This window comes from Hippoglossus hippoglossus, chromosome 24 (genome assembly GCF_009819705.1).
Source record: "Hippoglossus hippoglossus isolate fHipHip1 chromosome 24, fHipHip1.pri, whole genome shotgun sequence".
Lineage (NCBI taxonomy): Eukaryota > Metazoa > Chordata > Actinopteri > Pleuronectiformes > Pleuronectidae > Hippoglossus > Hippoglossus hippoglossus.
Window position 1 is genome coordinate 8,052,109 of NC_047174.1, and position 17,622 is coordinate 8,069,730.

Consider the following 17,622-nt stretch of genomic DNA (forward strand, 5'->3'; position numbering starts at 1 on the left):
TCATTTCACCAGTGATGGTACGATTATCTTTGCACCTTCATCCCGTGCACCTGCTTTTTCCTTGAAGCTGTCCAGTAAAAACCACCCTTTTCTTTTGCAAGTTATAATTGGTTCATTGTGGCATTTTTGATTGCAAGATTCCCTTTGCTGTTGTCTGTTGCATTTTTCTAGGTTGCCATCGATGAAAAGGACAGATGTGGCTGAATAAGTGCCAACATTCCCGATCTTGTGCAAAGCAAGGTCTAACATGAAATATTGACTTGCCAAAAGATTGAGTGATGAGGTTTATATTTGAGGAAATAAAATGTAAATGTTTGTCTGTTTCTTTGGCTCATCTATTTATTCACAAGAGTAAGCAATGACGCTGATATCAATATTACTGAGGGAAAGGGGAATTCACTCTAATGCCTATAATGAATCTAATGAAAATGACCATCACATTAACTGATAATTAGCCTATGTAACACAATCAAAGCAATAATAATACTCTACTTAGGTCATTGTTGGAAAGTCTTGCTGGTCAGACCCCGCAGACCCCAGTCCTGAAATAAACCGAGAACCGCCTTTTGCCCTGAAGTGTGGCTACAGCATCCAAGTAGTCTCCCCTTCTCAAAACATGTCACTTTTATTCAGGTTCAATATGAGAAGCTCGCCCCCAAAGCCCCGGGCACGAGCAGTGGCAGTGCCATCGCGACTCCTTTTAAAAGTTTATTTGTGATTTATACCGCCTGGCGTGAGTCACGACCGGACCCGTCCCTGCCACATAAACCGCCTGCCCCCTGGGAGTGGGCCGTAAGGTAGAGACTTTAGAATTCAAACGCTGGGCGGAGTTTAAATCATCAAGGTGGCAAATTCCATAAATCGTCTTTATTTATAGTAGATTACAGTGGCCTCCACTGACCTGAGACCTGAAATGTCGTCTGTGACCTTCAACCAGACGCTGGGTGGTGCGACGCACACTGTTAACACTGCTGTCCATGGTGCTGAAACCATCCATCGTGGCTTAGGTCGCGTCTTGCATGAGTTGGCTGAAGCAGTGAATATATCAGATTATAGCCTCACTATAATTCTGTCTGCGGCTTGTTAGCGCTTGTCAGTCCAGCATCATATCATTTACTGTGAGACATCATGTAATTCAAAAGCTGCTAAACGCCTGAAACCAACACGACTCACTCAAAAACAACAGAATTATTGACATGCTGATTGTTAAGTTGCAACCGATACTGATGATGGGGTAAATAGCTTCAATCAATACACAGTTCAGGTTCATAGGTTTGTGCTTTTAAAAACATTGTAACTCATTGTGCTACAGACCATATTCCAACCCTTTTTTTTTTTTTACCTGGGTACATCCAATAGTGTCTATTTAATAATCTGTGATATTACAGGATAATATTATAATGAAATCATATAAATGAAATGTAACGTATTATATGTGACAATCGATGCCTTTACGTCTTTTCATTTTTATCTCCATCGTATTTATCACCACGTGTCAACATTTATCATTATTCATCATACATCTTTATATAACACAGGCAGACATGAAGGGATAAATACTGTAGGAAAAAAAAAGGCGACGGTTGGAGGGGTGTGAGATGGGGGGGGGGTCTTAATGCTTAACATTGAGAGAGAGAGAGAGAGAGAGAGAGAAAGAGAGCGAGAGAGACTCAAATGATAGAGCCGAGGACCACGCGCTACAGAAGAAGGAGGAAGGCACGCGACATGTCTCAAGGATTCAGGCAAGTTTTAATGCAACACACAGTAAAATGCAGTTTCACATATATGTTTAGTGTTAACATGACAATTAAAACATATATAATGTATAGGATATCATTGTTTTGCATCATTCTGATGAAGATATTAGTCTGTGTGTGCTTCATCTTATTCCTCCTGTTATCATTAACATTATCAGTAGAATTATTATCATCAGAGTTGTTGTTGTTGTTAATTGTGACAGATGCCACCTTATGCACGACAGATATGGTAGAAAATGTTGGGTGCGTTTAAACCAAGAGCAGCCAGGCTATAACAGCTGGATTTCTTATTGTCAGTCCTCATGTGGGAATCAAACATCACTCGATCATGGGTGGATGTTTGTTGCTCATGTCTCAGTCAGGTGGTGAACACAGTGGCTGTGATGTGAGAGGATGCACGAGCTCAATTCATCAGCCCCCGAAAAGACACGTCCCTAAAAACGTGTTCGCTGTCCGCGGTGCTGAAATCTGCCTCGTTTTGTCAATGGAGCAGCAGCCCAGTGCGCCGAGACTCCACTCACTCACACAGCTGCTGGAAGAAAACACAACATGTTTGAGGTGGTTTTTTTTAAAGACCTGGCTGCCTCCACCGTCAGTAAACAGTAGTCCTGTTTCGATGGATGTGAGTTGAGTGCCTTGCTCAAAGGCACTGAACTCCCCTCCATGATAGTTGATGCTTGATGACTCTTCCAGCTGCAGGAATGTAAAGCAGGGCGTCGATAGAAAGGAGCATGCGTGCTTATAGTCAACTAAACGCTCAGCACATCTGTCCTCCTCCCTCACAGCAGTTTGTCTCCTTTCCTCTGCAGGTGCACGCGGATATGCTCCAGGTGTCGTGCGCGCGGATCATGGTCGCTGGGATAAACGTGGATGTACTGACAGACAGCGGATAGTATGCCCGCACACTTGGCACGGCACACGCGATGTGGCACAACATGGCACGCGTAAAGATGGGTCTCCTCGCTCTCCTCTTTTTCTTCCGCGTCCTCGTGCTCTGCCACGGCAGCAGCATCTATGAGCGCTCGGTGGTCCCCCGCGCCGTGGCCCGCTCCGTGGCCCGCATGGACGGGGACGTGATCATCGGCGCGCTCTTCTCCGTGCACCACCAGCCGTCCGCGGAGAAGGTGGCCGAGCGCAAGTGCGGGGACGTCCGCGAGCAGTACGGCATCCAGAGGGTGGAAGCCATGTTCCACACGCTGGACCGGATCAACACCGACCCCAACTTGCTCCCCAACATCAGCCTGGGCTGTGAGATCCGGGACTCCTGCTGGCACTCCTCCGTGGCCCTGGAGCAGAGCATCGAGTTCATCCGGGACTCCCTCATCTCCATCCGGGACGACAAGGACGGGTCCAAGTGGTGCATTGATGGTACCCCGTCCAACCAGCCTCCGCCCACCAAGAAGCCCATCGCAGGGGTGATCGGACCTGGATCCAGCTCTGTGGCTATTCAGGTGCAGAACCTCCTGCAGCTCTTCAACATCCCGCAGATCGCCTACTCTGCCACCAGCATCGACCTGAGTGACAAGACGCTGTTCAAGTACTTCCTGAGGGTCGTGCCCTCAGACGTCCTGCAGGCCCGGGCCATGCTGGACATTGTCAAGCGATACAACTGGACCTATGTGTCTGCGGTGCACACTGAGGGTGAGACTCCATCACTGACCTCCATCAAAACCACCATGATATTCTGATTCACGGCCATGTTGTGTGTTAAGACTTTTGGGTGATGCAGTGAGTTTATAGTGACCTCATGGTATCACTGAAATGCTTTTCTTAGTGTTATACACACAGAGCACATTGACTATGATATTCACTAGCCCATCACTTGCGTCAAAATTGAGTTGTAGGGGGAAGCTGGGATGATATCAGCCTGTTAGAAACCACTGGCTCAATATTTATTTGATATAAGAATTGACAGGGTGTCTTTTGTACGAAGGCCTTCTACATGGCTCATTTTTGTGGCCCACATTCCCAAACTGTTCACATTGACATAATTACAGGTTTGGGCAACTTTGTATGTGCACTTCCTTATCTGTCTCTTGAGTAGAACCAATCACAGTGGTTCATTCCCATTATAATGTACATCTCCTTGTCTCTGTCTATTTCTTTCACTCTCAGGTCTTAGTTGTGCCCATATATCTCCATACTTGAGTACATATTCTTTGGGATTTTATTGCAGTTGTCTGGAGTTGAGTTTTTTTGTGTGGATATTCCATTGTTGACACAGTTTCACACACATCCCATGCATCTTGACAGAGCTGTGTGAGCGTGGATTAAATAACCAGCACTGGGGTATGGACCCTAAGCGGAGTGTTAATATGGTGTTACTCTTATTTTATTTCTTTGTGAAATGCATTGCTACTTTTTCTCTTTTCTCTTCCTCTGCACTTGAGTTCCTTGGATGTTGTTGCTAACAACACAGGGACTATTTTAGCATTAAGAATTTCGGTGTTCAGTTAGAAATGAATTCCATGGTTAAGTCACGAGGATGAGGCCGGGATGAAAAATTACATTATTGTGTCAAATTTCACCAGGTTCCTTATGAATTGAAATGTCTTGTCTCCTCAGAAACGTTATGTTTAAGTGTGTTCCATATTTCATACCACGTTGGGCTGACTTTCTATTTTTGAGAACCTTTTTGTTCGGCTGAGCAGCACAACAGTTTTGGTGGAGATATGAGTTGGGTAGACAGAGTAATTACTGTCAATTATGTCCATGGCTCAGTGAAGAACAGTCGGTGATGTGCAGAGAAACGATGACTGACAGGCTATATTACCCTGGATCCCCCTGGAGCTGCGGACTCACGGGGAGTGTAAAACATCTTTGGAAAGTCCTATTATTGTCAGGTGCTGGAAAGGGGCTGCGACACAGGTTGTTATCAGAGAGATGAAGAGAGGGAGTTAGGGAGCTGTAGTACCCGGCGGCTTAACTAGGTGGCGTCAGCTGTCTGACCTTCAGCACACCTACAGGAGGATCCTGTGGGACTGAAGTAATAATTTAAGAGTAATGAAAGACCAGCCTGGGGACGGATGAATTTGATTGAAAGCAACATCACTTACTCAGGCTGCAGCGTGAGCAGTGAAAGTAGGACATCATCCGAAAAAGGCATCGTTCAAAGTTCAAACTTATGAGATTTAACTTCTTTCACACATAGACCTTCTGTAAATATAAAATCTCAAACTGAATATGTTTTTTATAAACAGTCGAGAAGTTTGGAGACAGAGTAAATTTGAATATCGGAGACTTCCTATTAAAATCTCTCCTGATGCAGACCTTACCCTGACCTTTAAGAAGTCCTATTTAAATCCACTCGTTTGTTTTGCTCTATCTCTGTAAATAGTGGTCACGACTGGCTTAAGCTCATGAGTTCTCCCTCCCCTCCACATTAGACAAGTTATAAATGCAGCTTGTTGCCCGTAGCAACAGCTAGGGCTGTGAAATTGCATAAATTACCTGTTCCGATTATCATCAGTCTGACGGGAACACTCAAAAAGCAGGCTTTCACTGGTCATTGTAAAATGGCCCGTCAGCTAATGCACCCACTACCCACCTGTCTGACAGAGGAGATGGAAAAAGTGAAATAATTGGATATCATCATTTCCATTTACTACAGTGAGAGAATGAAATGAGGCAAATGAAAATATCATCAAAGGACTGTTGGAAAACCGACTCATGGGCCCATTGTGTGCCAGAGTAAATGCAGTGTCTTCCTCACTGTATGAAGTCCTGCCTGCACGGTGAGTTTACTCCTCATCGCCCATATAAAGAGGAATGCAGCGCGGAGGCTCTCTTAGGAGCTCTCATCGAGACAACTGCGGAACAAAGATTTTTCTGAACAGGTTCTCTTAATTTTCCTTATGACTACATGCACTTTCAAACGCAAACGCACAGAGAGACACATGTTCAAGCATGCATCAGTGATTGGATTGTCCGTGTAATCCAGCTGTCATGCTAAAGAGCCGTGGGCTTTATCAACAATCCAGCCCGTGACACATTAGTCAAGCACTGCAGTCCACATGGAAATGGCAGATTTAGACTCAAACGGATTTTGTATGGGCTCTTGATTGGGATGGTTAAACAAGGATAGTGATCTTCTCTATCTGCCCCCCCCCCTTCGGCTTTGATTGCAATCAGGAAACTCTCTGACACTCATTATCAGAGGATCAGAGCTGCAGCTCACTCAGGGGCTTGACGCACTGAACAAACTCTGGGGGGATGAGGGGTGGTGCTCTAAGCAAACCATTGATTGTCCATCAGTGAAATAGATAGAAACGTATTGGTTGAAAAACAATTACCCATGCTGTTTAATGATGTCAATGTGTTTTTGCATGTAAGATGGTATGTAATTGTTGCTATTTTTCAGAGTCATTGATTGTGCCACTCACAATCAGAGAGTTAAACAGCGCATATTCATGTCAGAATTAGTGAAATGATCACAGCCAGGGCATTATCCATTATCCGCAAAGGCTCATTTATGAAATGGGATTACCAGACAGTGAAAAATTCATTACACAAGGAAGAGGTTTTATTGTTTAATTCCAGCAAGGACACCATGTTTTTCTTTTCCAGCCTAATTCTCATTACTCAATAATAGGAGTCTGTCTCCTTCGTTACCTGCAGGGAACTACGGGGAGAGCGGCATGGAGGCCTTCAAGGAGCTGGCCTCTCTGGAAGGCTTATGCATCGCCCACTCGGACAAGATCTACAGTAACGCAGGGGAGAAGCACTTTGATCGCCTTTTGAGGAAACTGCGGGAGCGTCTGCCCAAAGCTCGCGTGGTGGTGTGTTTCTGCGAGGGCATGACTGTCCGAGGCCTCCTGATGGCCATGAGGCGACTGGGGGTGTTTGGGGAGTTCCTCCTCATTGGCAGGTATGTTTGTTCTCTTCGTTTTTTTTAACCTTTTAATTCACAGTTGAGAGCAACTCGCTGGATGGCAAGAAATCGGTTAACAGGCTGGAAGGCTACAGGATGCTGCCTTGTCTTCCTGATGTGCGTGTCACCAGGGCAACTGAGAAGAATTAGACCACATACCGATAGCAGTGAATAGAAATGTTCTCCAGCAATGAATAATTGGTATTTCTGTCACAGACGCAAAACTGGAGAAGGGAACAGCACCTCGAGTTTGTTCTCGCCCTGTTTGTGCTTCCTCTTTAAGACAATAGCATTTATTCCTTATCAATATATATGTCTATAAGAAGAGCAAGAGTCAACACGATCTGCTTTTGTGATTTCTCCTCCTCTTTGAATATTCACTCCATCTCTCTCTTTCTTCACATTCCACCTCCCCCTCTCTTCCTCTGTTTGTCAAGGCTGAGTGACAGTGACTGACTGTAGTGGTAATCTTAGTCATTAGAAAAGGGCAAGTCGAGTTGTCTCAAACACTTGCACTGTGCAACATTGCACCGTAGAAACAGCCTGAGAGGAATGTTCACAGTTGTCAGTAAAAAGCCCCAGCGACCCTGATGCTTACTTTCAGTTCATTCATGCAATATCCCTCCTCCACCATTTCAGAGCGGGACGAGGTCTTTGGCACCGGTCTGTTGTGGAGCAGTTGTCAGCTGTATGTTACATGAGGGGCACATTAATAAGACGGCTAAGGATGACAGGGGGCATGTAGCCCAGCTAAGCAGTATTCATTGGAGATTTGCTGAATGCTGCAGGAGTGCAGCTCTAAAGCTGTCCCATCATTCTCCAAAAGGAAGAACCTAAGAGACCAAATACAGGAGAGTAACCTCCATCACTGCTGCGTGTTCTCACAGAACCTGGCCTATAGTCGTCTGACAGTTCTAACATCGGGATCGGTACCTTTCTACATTTAAGGGGTAGATTTTAGCTTTAAGAATTTCTTTACAATGTACAATCTGGAGACATCATTACAATGTAAAGAGACTGCTCAGTGCAGTTCACATGTTGTTTTTCCTTTTAAGAAATACAGACTCTCTGCTGTCCGGCATGAAGACATTTGTTTCCTTGTCGTTGCCGTTATCTTTGAAGAAGTCTTTCCTCCTTCCTATAATATTTCCCTGTGGTAGAAAGACAAGTGCAGCTCTTACCAGCCTCTGTTTATGCTGCATGTGTTATATTCAGTGCATATTTAAGTTGTTGGCAGGGAGCACTCTTTCTTTTCAGATGCAGCACATGCCTTTTAAAATATCCATTATAATGACACTGTAGAGTCACATTCCCATATCTCTACTTTCCCCTTCCCTCTATAGGATGGGATGGAAAAGTGGGGCCTTTTTTTAGCTTTTGTGAAAGTCTCCATGGGCGGAGGAAAGGCTTCTGGGTCACAAAGATAGAGAGACAGAGAGAGAGAGAGAGACAAAGAGAAAGGCAGAAGATGGAGGGAAAGAGTGTAAAAATGACAGAGGACGTCTGGGCCAAAGCCATGTGTGTGTTTCCGGGTGATTACTGAACAAGTGAATGATGCTGGCAGGAGTTTGTTCTCTTCGTTTATGCTTTCACCTCTAAAAAGAAAAACCTCTTTCATGAAGTGTGTGTGTGCACAGAGAGCTACAGAGAGTTGGAAGAGGAGGTGAAATACACAAAGACAAACAAGGAGTGAATGAAACAAAACGACACAACAAGAATAACACACTGAAACAAATGTGGTTATATCAAAACTGGCAATGTAGCAAAGAGGAAGAGGCTAAAGTTAAAGCTAAATGTCTGAGGAGATTTTGTATGAGTCAGCTCCAACACTGGTAAACATTCATAGTTTTTCAAAGGAGGCACTTTATATTCATATTAATTCAATTTGGTTTATTACTTGTAAAGGTTTACATGCTCAGGCTGTCCATTGCTGCAGCTCCTCTTTTCAGCCTCTGTCGGAAACACTCAGTTTTAGCTCCTGTCTCTTTAAGGGCCCCTCCTGATAAAGCCCAGTCTGCTCTGATTGGTCAGCAGTCCCACTCTGTTGTGATTGGTCTACTGCTTCCAGCGTGTGTAGGGAAATGTCGGCCTCCACTCTTGCTTTACTTGGCTTTATAGGGACGCAGCCACTAGGTGTTCATTATGCAAATGTGGGGCACCGTTATGTCATGTGACATCATGGTTCCCTGGGACTTTTTACATTCACAAAAAACCTAAATAGAACACTGGAAAAGCATAACATGTCTCCTTTAACTCTCACTTACAGCAAACTCTTCAGGCCAATCAGTGTAACAATATACATGTCAACACATCAAAGTCTACATCAAAGTCGACCAGGAATGTTTGTGATGTTTTTGAATATTGGTGTTTAAATCGTAGCACTTAGCAGTTAAGGCAGTTATTGGATTGTAATTTACACTTCCTCATGCATTGCTCCTCGTGTTATTACACTTGGCACAAACAGACAAAACCACATAAGAGATAGTGCACGATCAAGAGCAGGCAGTGTTGTGGTTGTTCCACTTCATCTCGTCATAGAAAACCACAGCAGAACCACGAAACAATGTTGGCCGTGTAAACTGCGAGTAGACATGCAGAGAGTTTTGAGTGTGGTGTTTTTTTTTTTGCTGCTCGGCCAACCCGCTCTTCAGACGAGGACCAGGTGTGGCAGCGTGCTCGACCCACTTTATCCCTGACCTGCAGACTCAGCTCTGCATCACTCCAACACTGCACCTCCACTCTGCCCTGCTATTGTCAGTCAGAAGGGCTCTCGTCTCGCTCCCGCTCTGATGTCAGTCATGATTTTACCAATCAGCTGCCTCCATTACTCTGTAACTGCGCACACACGCCGTCGCACATAAAGAGACAACGTTCACTCCGTGCACGTAGAGATTTAGACTCGCACCGCCGAGAAAGATCATCCGCGTCACTCCAGTCAAGAAGACATTTCAAAGTGATTTCTCTTGGATTAGAAACACAGTCTGACGATTCAAACTTTGTTTTTAAGAACGGAAATGATTGTGTGAGCAGATTAGAAGAGGAGATGGTTAACAGTAGATTTTTGGGTACTGGCATGGATATGGGTGGATCTATCACTGCACTAAGCATAATTTTAATACTTTCAGTGGATAAAATAACGTGTGTAATGTGCAGTTACAAACCCAGAGAGAATTATCACTTGACTTTCACGTTCCTCTTTGCTCTGAGGAGGGTTTTAACGGCTTTCAGCAAATTTTTAGTTTTCACAGCCCCAGACTTGTGTTTTGGTTCGACCTCTCTGCACTCATCAATCTCATCTCCAGCTTCAGTAGACGGCAGTTTACAGAACCAAACAACAGTCAGACAAAGTTTGCTACTAACTGGTGAGCACAGCTGACAATTTTCGGGCTTAAGGGCCAGATAATTCCCTCAGGAGTTGGACCAAGACCAGAAAAGATGGAAGATATTTGACTTTTGGCCAGAAACATGACTCCATATTTTTATGAATTTATTCATTTGATAGGGACAGTGCACATTAATCAACAGAAAAAACACAGTAAATAAGCCAGAGTCAGATACATAAGCTAACATCAATCTGTTAGCCCTAGCCAGTGTTAACAAGGCAAGTAACATGACCTTATATATTATATGATCTTATATGATTACTAATATCTATAATAAAATTTATAATACACTTAATTTGTATAGCACAATTCATACATAGAATGCAACACAAAGTGCTGAACATATAAAAGCAAATAATCACAAACTATGATAAAACTATAACAACAATTAAGACGAAGTAAAATACAGTTGAATTATCTACGTATATACATACATTTAAAATGTTTATACACAAATAGAACACACAAAACAATCAGGTAAAATAAATATACAACAAAGCCATGAATAATAATAATAATAATAATAATAATAATAATAATAATAATAATATTTTTCTCTCATTGCTTCCTCTGTCTGTTCAGTCCTAGATTCTGAATGGCAGCATTGAGGAAACCCACCTACCCATTTGCCCGCCCGCTTGCTCTCTTGCAATTAGCAGCACTGGTTTTCTCTCCCCCTCTAATGCCGCTCCAACGCTGTTATTACTAAACATCATTTGCATAAGCTGCTTTTCCACATGTAACACCCTTTTCTGTGCCTGTCTTACGCTCGCAGTCTTGGTCGGGGTCCCATTTTAAACACCCCACATTCTGGTTCCTCATGTTTGATTCCTGACAAAATGGACACTGGGACGGGAACGCGGATGTTCTGCCTCTGTTATGCCCTGGCAACAGTCATTAGCAGGTTACGACAGTGTCTTCCGAGGCTGCGCTGAGGTGCAAGGAAAGCTGTGAACCCATATTGTGTGTGTCACATGCATTTCTGCATTTGGCAGTCCTGTTCAATTCACTGCAACAAGGGGGGGGGGGGGTCAGGTTTTGCTCGGAGCTTGAATAAATGAAATGTTTTGAGCGAGAGAAAGAGAGAGGGAGTTGTGGCACGACACATTTAGCTGCCTTTTTCCTGTCATCTGCAAAGCTTTCATCTCCCCCCCATCTCAGGAAGGAGAGCGAGGAGGATGTGGAGTTCTGCCGATTGACTTCTTCTTCTCGCGAATAATTTGGCAAATAGCGGGGGCATGAGCAAAAAGAGACCTTATCTCTGGCAGCAGCTCTGGCAAAGACAACAAAATCAATCGTTTTCATCCAGAACTGTGGGCGACATACAGGACAGTGTAATATCAATCATTCCTGAATCTAATGTTTAAAGAATATAGTCAGGTTTTATGATTTCTCATTTGACAAAGTAACAGTTTCAACTCATTGTCAAGAAGAGGGGATTCTCTGCTGACACACTGGAGGACTGTGTTTAGACTAAAATCACTGGAAGGTTTTTCCAGATCCTCCAATCTAATCCTCTTTTTTTCCATTTCCAGTATTATCTTGAGATGTGTGCAGCATGATACGCTCAATCCACAGCGTGTTGAACGCTCTTGTTCAGCTCACTTTCCAGAAACATCTCTCCCTACTTCGTCTTCCAGTAGCGACTGATACATTAGTTATGAACGTGAGAGGGAAAGAGTGGATTGCAGAGGAGCAGTCTGAGACAATAAAAAAGCAGAAGAGAGTTGATGTTGAACACCTTCTTCTCTCTGTGCCACATGATTTTGACGACGTGACCCTCCAATGTGTGGAAGTTTAGCCAGAGTTCACTGGGGCGAGTCATGCAGGAATCAAGCTCGGGATCATTTTCTGTTCGTGAGGGGGGATTTGCTAGGGGAAAAAAAGGGCTTGTGTGACTGTGCTGCCACTGTCTCCATGGAGATTATGTGTTTTGGACTCATGACAGAGTCGGTGTGATCGTCTCACTGCGGATCTGTCATTCAGTCTGTCAGCAGGGGCTCCAAGCACAATAGTCCCTTCTCAGAAAATATGGCTGACATCTGAGAAATTCCTCCCGGCAACAACAGTAACGAAGATCGTAATTATGAGATAAGGACACGCTGTCGACGTTCATTCAGTAACGGAGCCCTGCTCCCTCTGCTCGTGCACACATGTGGGTGCTCCGGGTAGTAGATTCGAGTTGAGTCAGGATCGGTGATTGCATCTGTTTGTGTGCCACTGAGCAAGGGAGCACAATGAGCCGCATCTGAATATTTATAACACGCCTCCGATGTTAATTGAAAGCAGCCACACATTGTCAAGGACATCACTGCGTTTTCAATTGATGCCTTGTGTTCCCTGGTGCTGAGGGGATGGCTGAATGACATTGGAGTGATCAAAAATAGCACGCTGGCTCTGCATCTGGACATAGCTGTCACATCATGATTCACAGACGCTGAAACGCTTCCCTCGCACAGACAGCGAACGTTGAACCAAAGCGTGTGGATATTATACGTTCGCACAAAGAGACTAGTGAATGGAGACGCACCGCAAAATTAGTCAGGATCTTCCGTAATGGAATACTGTATAGTGCTAAAACGCATTCCATTCTCTCGCACAGCAATTAACTCGGTCTGTAAGATGGCAGTGGCATTTGGATAGGCGTTTCTCAAAGGCCTTGAGACACTTATTAAACGACGGATGCCGCTTTTTAAACGCTTCTCTCGCACGCACTCTTCCGCTCAGGCGGTGTTTTATAAGCGTTTCAATCAAACATCTCTGCAAATGTTTAAGGCGCTTATTGAACGTGCTTCTCCTGACAGACGGCGTCGGCCTCTCACCAGCAGCTTTAGATAGGTGTTTATTCTTTATAACACCTGCTGACGCTTAAACGTACAGCATGTAACCTGTCTCTGGATCAAAACAATTACAAGAGACCTATGTTGATGATGTCACGAAGCAGTGTGGGATTATAGGAGTTAAGTTGTCTTCATCACCGTTTTCTTGTCCCGTAATCTTACTCTTACAGCAATGAATAATCATGAATAACCGATACAAACAGTGGGAGGACAACAGCTAACTGGCTAGCGGTGTGTTTTCCTTTGTCATATGTCAAATGTAGGACTCCTTCAGTAGCCGTGTCTTCAGCCTCACATAACGGTTTAACATTAAACTGACCTACTGATAGTAAGATCTTGTCATCCATCAGTCACTGCTACAGCTGATATTCAATGCATAGGCTCTGTCAAGGGGTTTAGAAGTGAATTGACGTCCCTCGGTAGTAAAACGCAAAAAGGATTTTCTCCCAGCAGTGTTCTCTGTCAGCGTGGAGAGGACTGATCTCCCAAACTGGGGCATGATGAATAAGTAAAAGCAGCCTGGATGGGCTTTTAAAGGCTCCCCGGCTCACCCAGGGCCCTCTATGTCACCTCAAGAGAGTCCTGCTGCTGCCGCCATGACGCTAACAAGCCACCGCCACTCTTGTTTTAACTCCACCGAGGAATGAGAGAAATGGGGGATAATGGGAGACGATGGAGGGAGAGATGAGGGCAGAGAGGGGAGAGATAGTTTGCAGTTCTTCTGCAGAGCAAATGTGGAGTAGCTCAGCAAATTTACCAAAAATAGAAATTATGGTTCAGTATAGCTGTAATCTTTACTGTTATTAGATAAAGTAGTGCGCTGTTTGCTTGGCCTGTGGTAAAGCTATTACCACTATTCTTTGTCATTAGTAAGTCAGTTATACTTTTTTATTGTTTGTGTGCTGGTTGATTGTTTTATATAATGAGTCTATGGTGCAGAGTGAAGTTAGGAAACTTAGTGTTCATCCTACCTGGTTTATCTGCCGTGAAGATTTCATGATTCAAGATTTCAAGTCAATTCTTATCATAAAATTAGCTTTGTACGCATAATGTCGTTTATATTTACCTTTGAATTATTCGCCTAACTGCTGTTATTTTTTCTTACATTGCATGTTGGCTATTTCCGAGATCTGATGAGCAAAGCGATCCTCAGACCCAAGTTCACAACTTTCCCAATTAAAACGTCTGCAATTCAGCTCAATATAAAGGAAAGCAGCCACAAAACAAAGGGGTGCTTTTGATTTGAAGACAAACTGCCAAACAGGAAGTGTTTCTATGTGATAACCTGTTACACGGCTGTCGTTCATGCGAGGACGTAGGAGAAAACATCCCCCACTGACTGCTACAGAGCACTGGGCGCCTGTTAATTAAATTTGTATTCATAGTGAATATATCCTTGTGCCCAAATTGCACCACACTCGACACTGCACTTTCCTGGACGCTTAACAAAACACATGTCGAGTACGAAGTTGATAAGATGAGAGTTCCACATACACTCATATAGGCAGACAGACGTTTGTGGAATTAGTAGGTGCATTAGGCCAGTTCATATCTTAGTGATCAGTGAATGACGAGACGGATTTGAAGTTTTTCCACTCACTATATAGAACAATTAGGAAACTCTTTGTCTCCCCTATGCTCCCTTTTCTCTTTTTAAAAGTAACCCATTCAACCTCCAGGGGAAACAGCGCATGTGATTAAATTTCTGCCCTGCCAATTAATTCATGGCTTCATAAATATACAAATGTGCTATCAAACTGGAAGTAGATCATCTGGGAGAGTCGCGGGAGCTCTCGTCTACTCACTGTTGTACACTAGTCTATAAATTATCCAGCCGGTGGTGTTCCGCGCTCCTCTAAACAAAGCCACGCAGCACCAAGTTTCAGTAAATCAGTGGGATACAAACTTAACTCATATGACTTCAGAGGAAGCGTGGGCTGCTGATTGTATTTGCAGAGATAAGTAGGGACTTAACCGGGTCATAAAATGTTTTTGAAAGTTGAGGGTAAAAGAGAAATTCAATTTAGTTTATACTGTCAAAGATTAGCCTCAGTTTTCAAGAAAAAAGAGAGACAACATTTTACTTGTTTGGTTCCTAAAGTTTCCTAAATCGCACTGTAACTGTGTGGATGGATGTTCACAACTCTTATATATGCCAACTGCTGACTTTACACTGGCCTAATGTTAAATTTAGGATTGAATTCAACATCTTTTAAAATATTTTAAAGGTCTTGCACAGTTTGATCCTACCATAAATCACGGAGTTGGTTCTTAGGTCATCAAACAATCTGCGTCGGTTGTAAGTGTGTTGTTGGTTTGGATCATGTAAATATTTCCCTGGGAGCTAAACGCACTGCTGGCGTCTTTTTTAGATCAACAATAGGTCCAGTAAAGAGCCTCCACTTGAAGTGGCTACAGTGTAATCTTATGGCCCAACTGCGAAAATGCCACGAAATATTGACCTACGGTACTTTTTGTAAATAATAAAAGGCTAAAATTATTATGCTGGGTCTTTGCTGAGAGTCTAAGTAAATAGACTTCATTCAGTAAATAGAATTCAGTCCCTTATTACTGAGGTTAGACTTTAACAAACAGCCGCGGGAATTTCTTTTAGCCGTGACCACAGTCTTGACCTCACCCATGTTTTTGTTTACTTAACCAATTTAAGCATATACGTCGCTTTTGGAAGGGAAAATACTGTTAGGGACACTAAGTCAGACAATGCTGATACGTTGGCAATGACAAAATGAAAAATGGTTATTTTGTTTTTGTGAAATGAAGGTGAGACGATTGTTGGAATCTCAATGAGGACCAAAAGACCTAGATTTGTGATTCTTCTCTTCTATATTTTGGAATTATTACCATAGAAATCGCCTTTATTTATGAAAAAGAAAACTAACGTCATATTTTGATACATTTTCAGCTGTAATCATCTCAGCTATGTGCTGCTTTATAAACACACCCCTACCTGCCTTGTCTGCCTTTAGTGCAACAAAACTAATAACATACTTGAACAGCATTGACTCCTTAATCTGCTTAAACAGGTGCTCCTTCAGTATATCTGACTCAGTGTTTGTAATAATAGAACTTCCGCTACGCAGCGTGAAGCCGCGGAACATTGAGGTGACATTAAATCAGATTTTGTCCCATTAGGTGTCCCTCTGGTGGTCCCAGAGTCCTGATGAGCTGTTTGGAGTCCTGCCAGACACACGGGAGGAGAGCGAGAAGAGAGAATGTCATTTGACTTCATCGCAAACTCCACTGTGGAGTCAATGCATCGTGCATTATTCATGTAGAGCGCTGAACAGCACTTCTACCCTCTCCCTCTCTCGGTCCTTCTCTCTCTTTTTTTATCTAAAAACCAATCCGCACTATTCTATAAAACAAACATGTAAAGAGCTGAATTGTATTGAATAGACTATATTAAATGTGGTTACCCTGTGAGGGAAGGTACAATAAATACTGGGAACACACACAAACACACAGCTATCCTTGTGAGGACCATCATTCATTGCAGACAGCCTAACCAATCCCTTATCCCCAACCCTTGACCTTGACCAATTCATGCCTAACCCCCAAGGCATTATTGTACGTCTACCTAAATGATGACAGTCATTGGCATAATGCATTCCCTGTTCCCCTTAATGTAACCGTAACCATCACAACCACAATACCTAACCCTCACCCTATCCCTAACCCTATCCCTATCTCTATCCCTATCCCTAACCTAAACCTAACTCTTCACCTAACCCTAAAAGCAAGGTTTAACCCTCAAACAGCCCTTGTGAGGCCAAAATGTCCTCACAAAGATATAAGTGCAAGTACAAACACACAAGTACGAGTCGATGCATGTATTGTTGTGTCTCTCTCTGTAGAGTATACAGTAAGAGAGAGAGAGAGAGAGAGAGAGAGAGAGAGAGAGAGAGAGAGAGAGAGAGAGACAGGACAGAGGCGGTATTCACTTGGAGTGAATGAACAAAATGTGACTAGTGCGAATTAAATTCACGTGCTTCTGACTCTAAACTCAATTAGGATGGTGAAAAGGATGACTCAGCAAAATTGGTCTTTAGAGATGTACAGCAAACATCTTTAAAGAGAGAACAGGCTGAGGTCTCTACTCGAGGAATAAGTCACACAGTATGTTGTGTTGTGATCTTAGGGGACCATGCTGCTTTCATTTTGTCCTCTCACAACTAAGCACTGCTCCAAATGATTTAAACTAAAAACACTTTTATCCGCTTTACAATAAATCAAATTTAAGCCTCAATATAAATCTTCACACCACAAACTCCACTTCCTCCCACGATCCAGAAATGAAGCCAAAATATCCCAGATACTTGCGCTGCCATCTGACACCAATGACCAATCATATGAAGCCTCAGCTCTCAATCATGACATTTCATCAGTTTTTTATACTATTAAACAAATCAAAAAACAAGATGCACACAGATGTAAATAATAAATTGGACGACGGCTGAGTTCCATTTAGCTGTTTCAGGGTCCTGGTGTTTCTCATTGTGACTGTCACGACGGTGTTGTCTTACTGGGACACACCGAACATAGTTCATCTGTGGGAAATACTCATCAGTGCACCAAATGTGTATTCATCCACAGCTGAAAATAGTCCCTAAACAGATTCGCTCTCTAGTTCTGTTTGAGTCACGTTTTTCCTCCAAGTGCAGTGCCCGGATGTTTTAGGAAATCACTCAGCCTCTTTCAGGGAATGACATGACGTACGTTTGCCCTGTTTTTAAAGATTTACGGCTTCAGTG

At 43.4% G+C, this 17,622-nt stretch overlaps 1 protein-coding gene across 4 annotated transcripts in view; it reads left to right on the plus strand.

The window, feature by feature from the left end:
- Window positions 1-1,627: 1,627 nt before the first annotated feature.
- Window positions 1,628-17,622, plus strand: part of grm1a (glutamate receptor, metabotropic 1a) — a 28,242-nt gene continuing 12,247 nt past the window's right edge. For 3 of the 4 annotated variants that reach the window (XR_004613254.1, XM_034579733.1, XM_034579735.1), the window contains exons 1-3: window positions 1,628-1,742; window positions 2,567-3,398; window positions 6,375-6,624. Coding sequence is in view for 3 of the 4 variants with exons in the window: in XM_034579733.1 (XP_034435624.1) it covers window positions 2,681-3,398; window positions 6,375-6,624 (968 nt within the window). In the remaining variant the exon portion in view is untranslated. Of the gene's footprint in view, window positions 1,743-2,173; window positions 2,316-2,566; window positions 3,399-6,374; window positions 6,625-17,622 lie in introns of those variants that run through there. The other variant, XM_034579734.1, reaches the window with a different exon arrangement.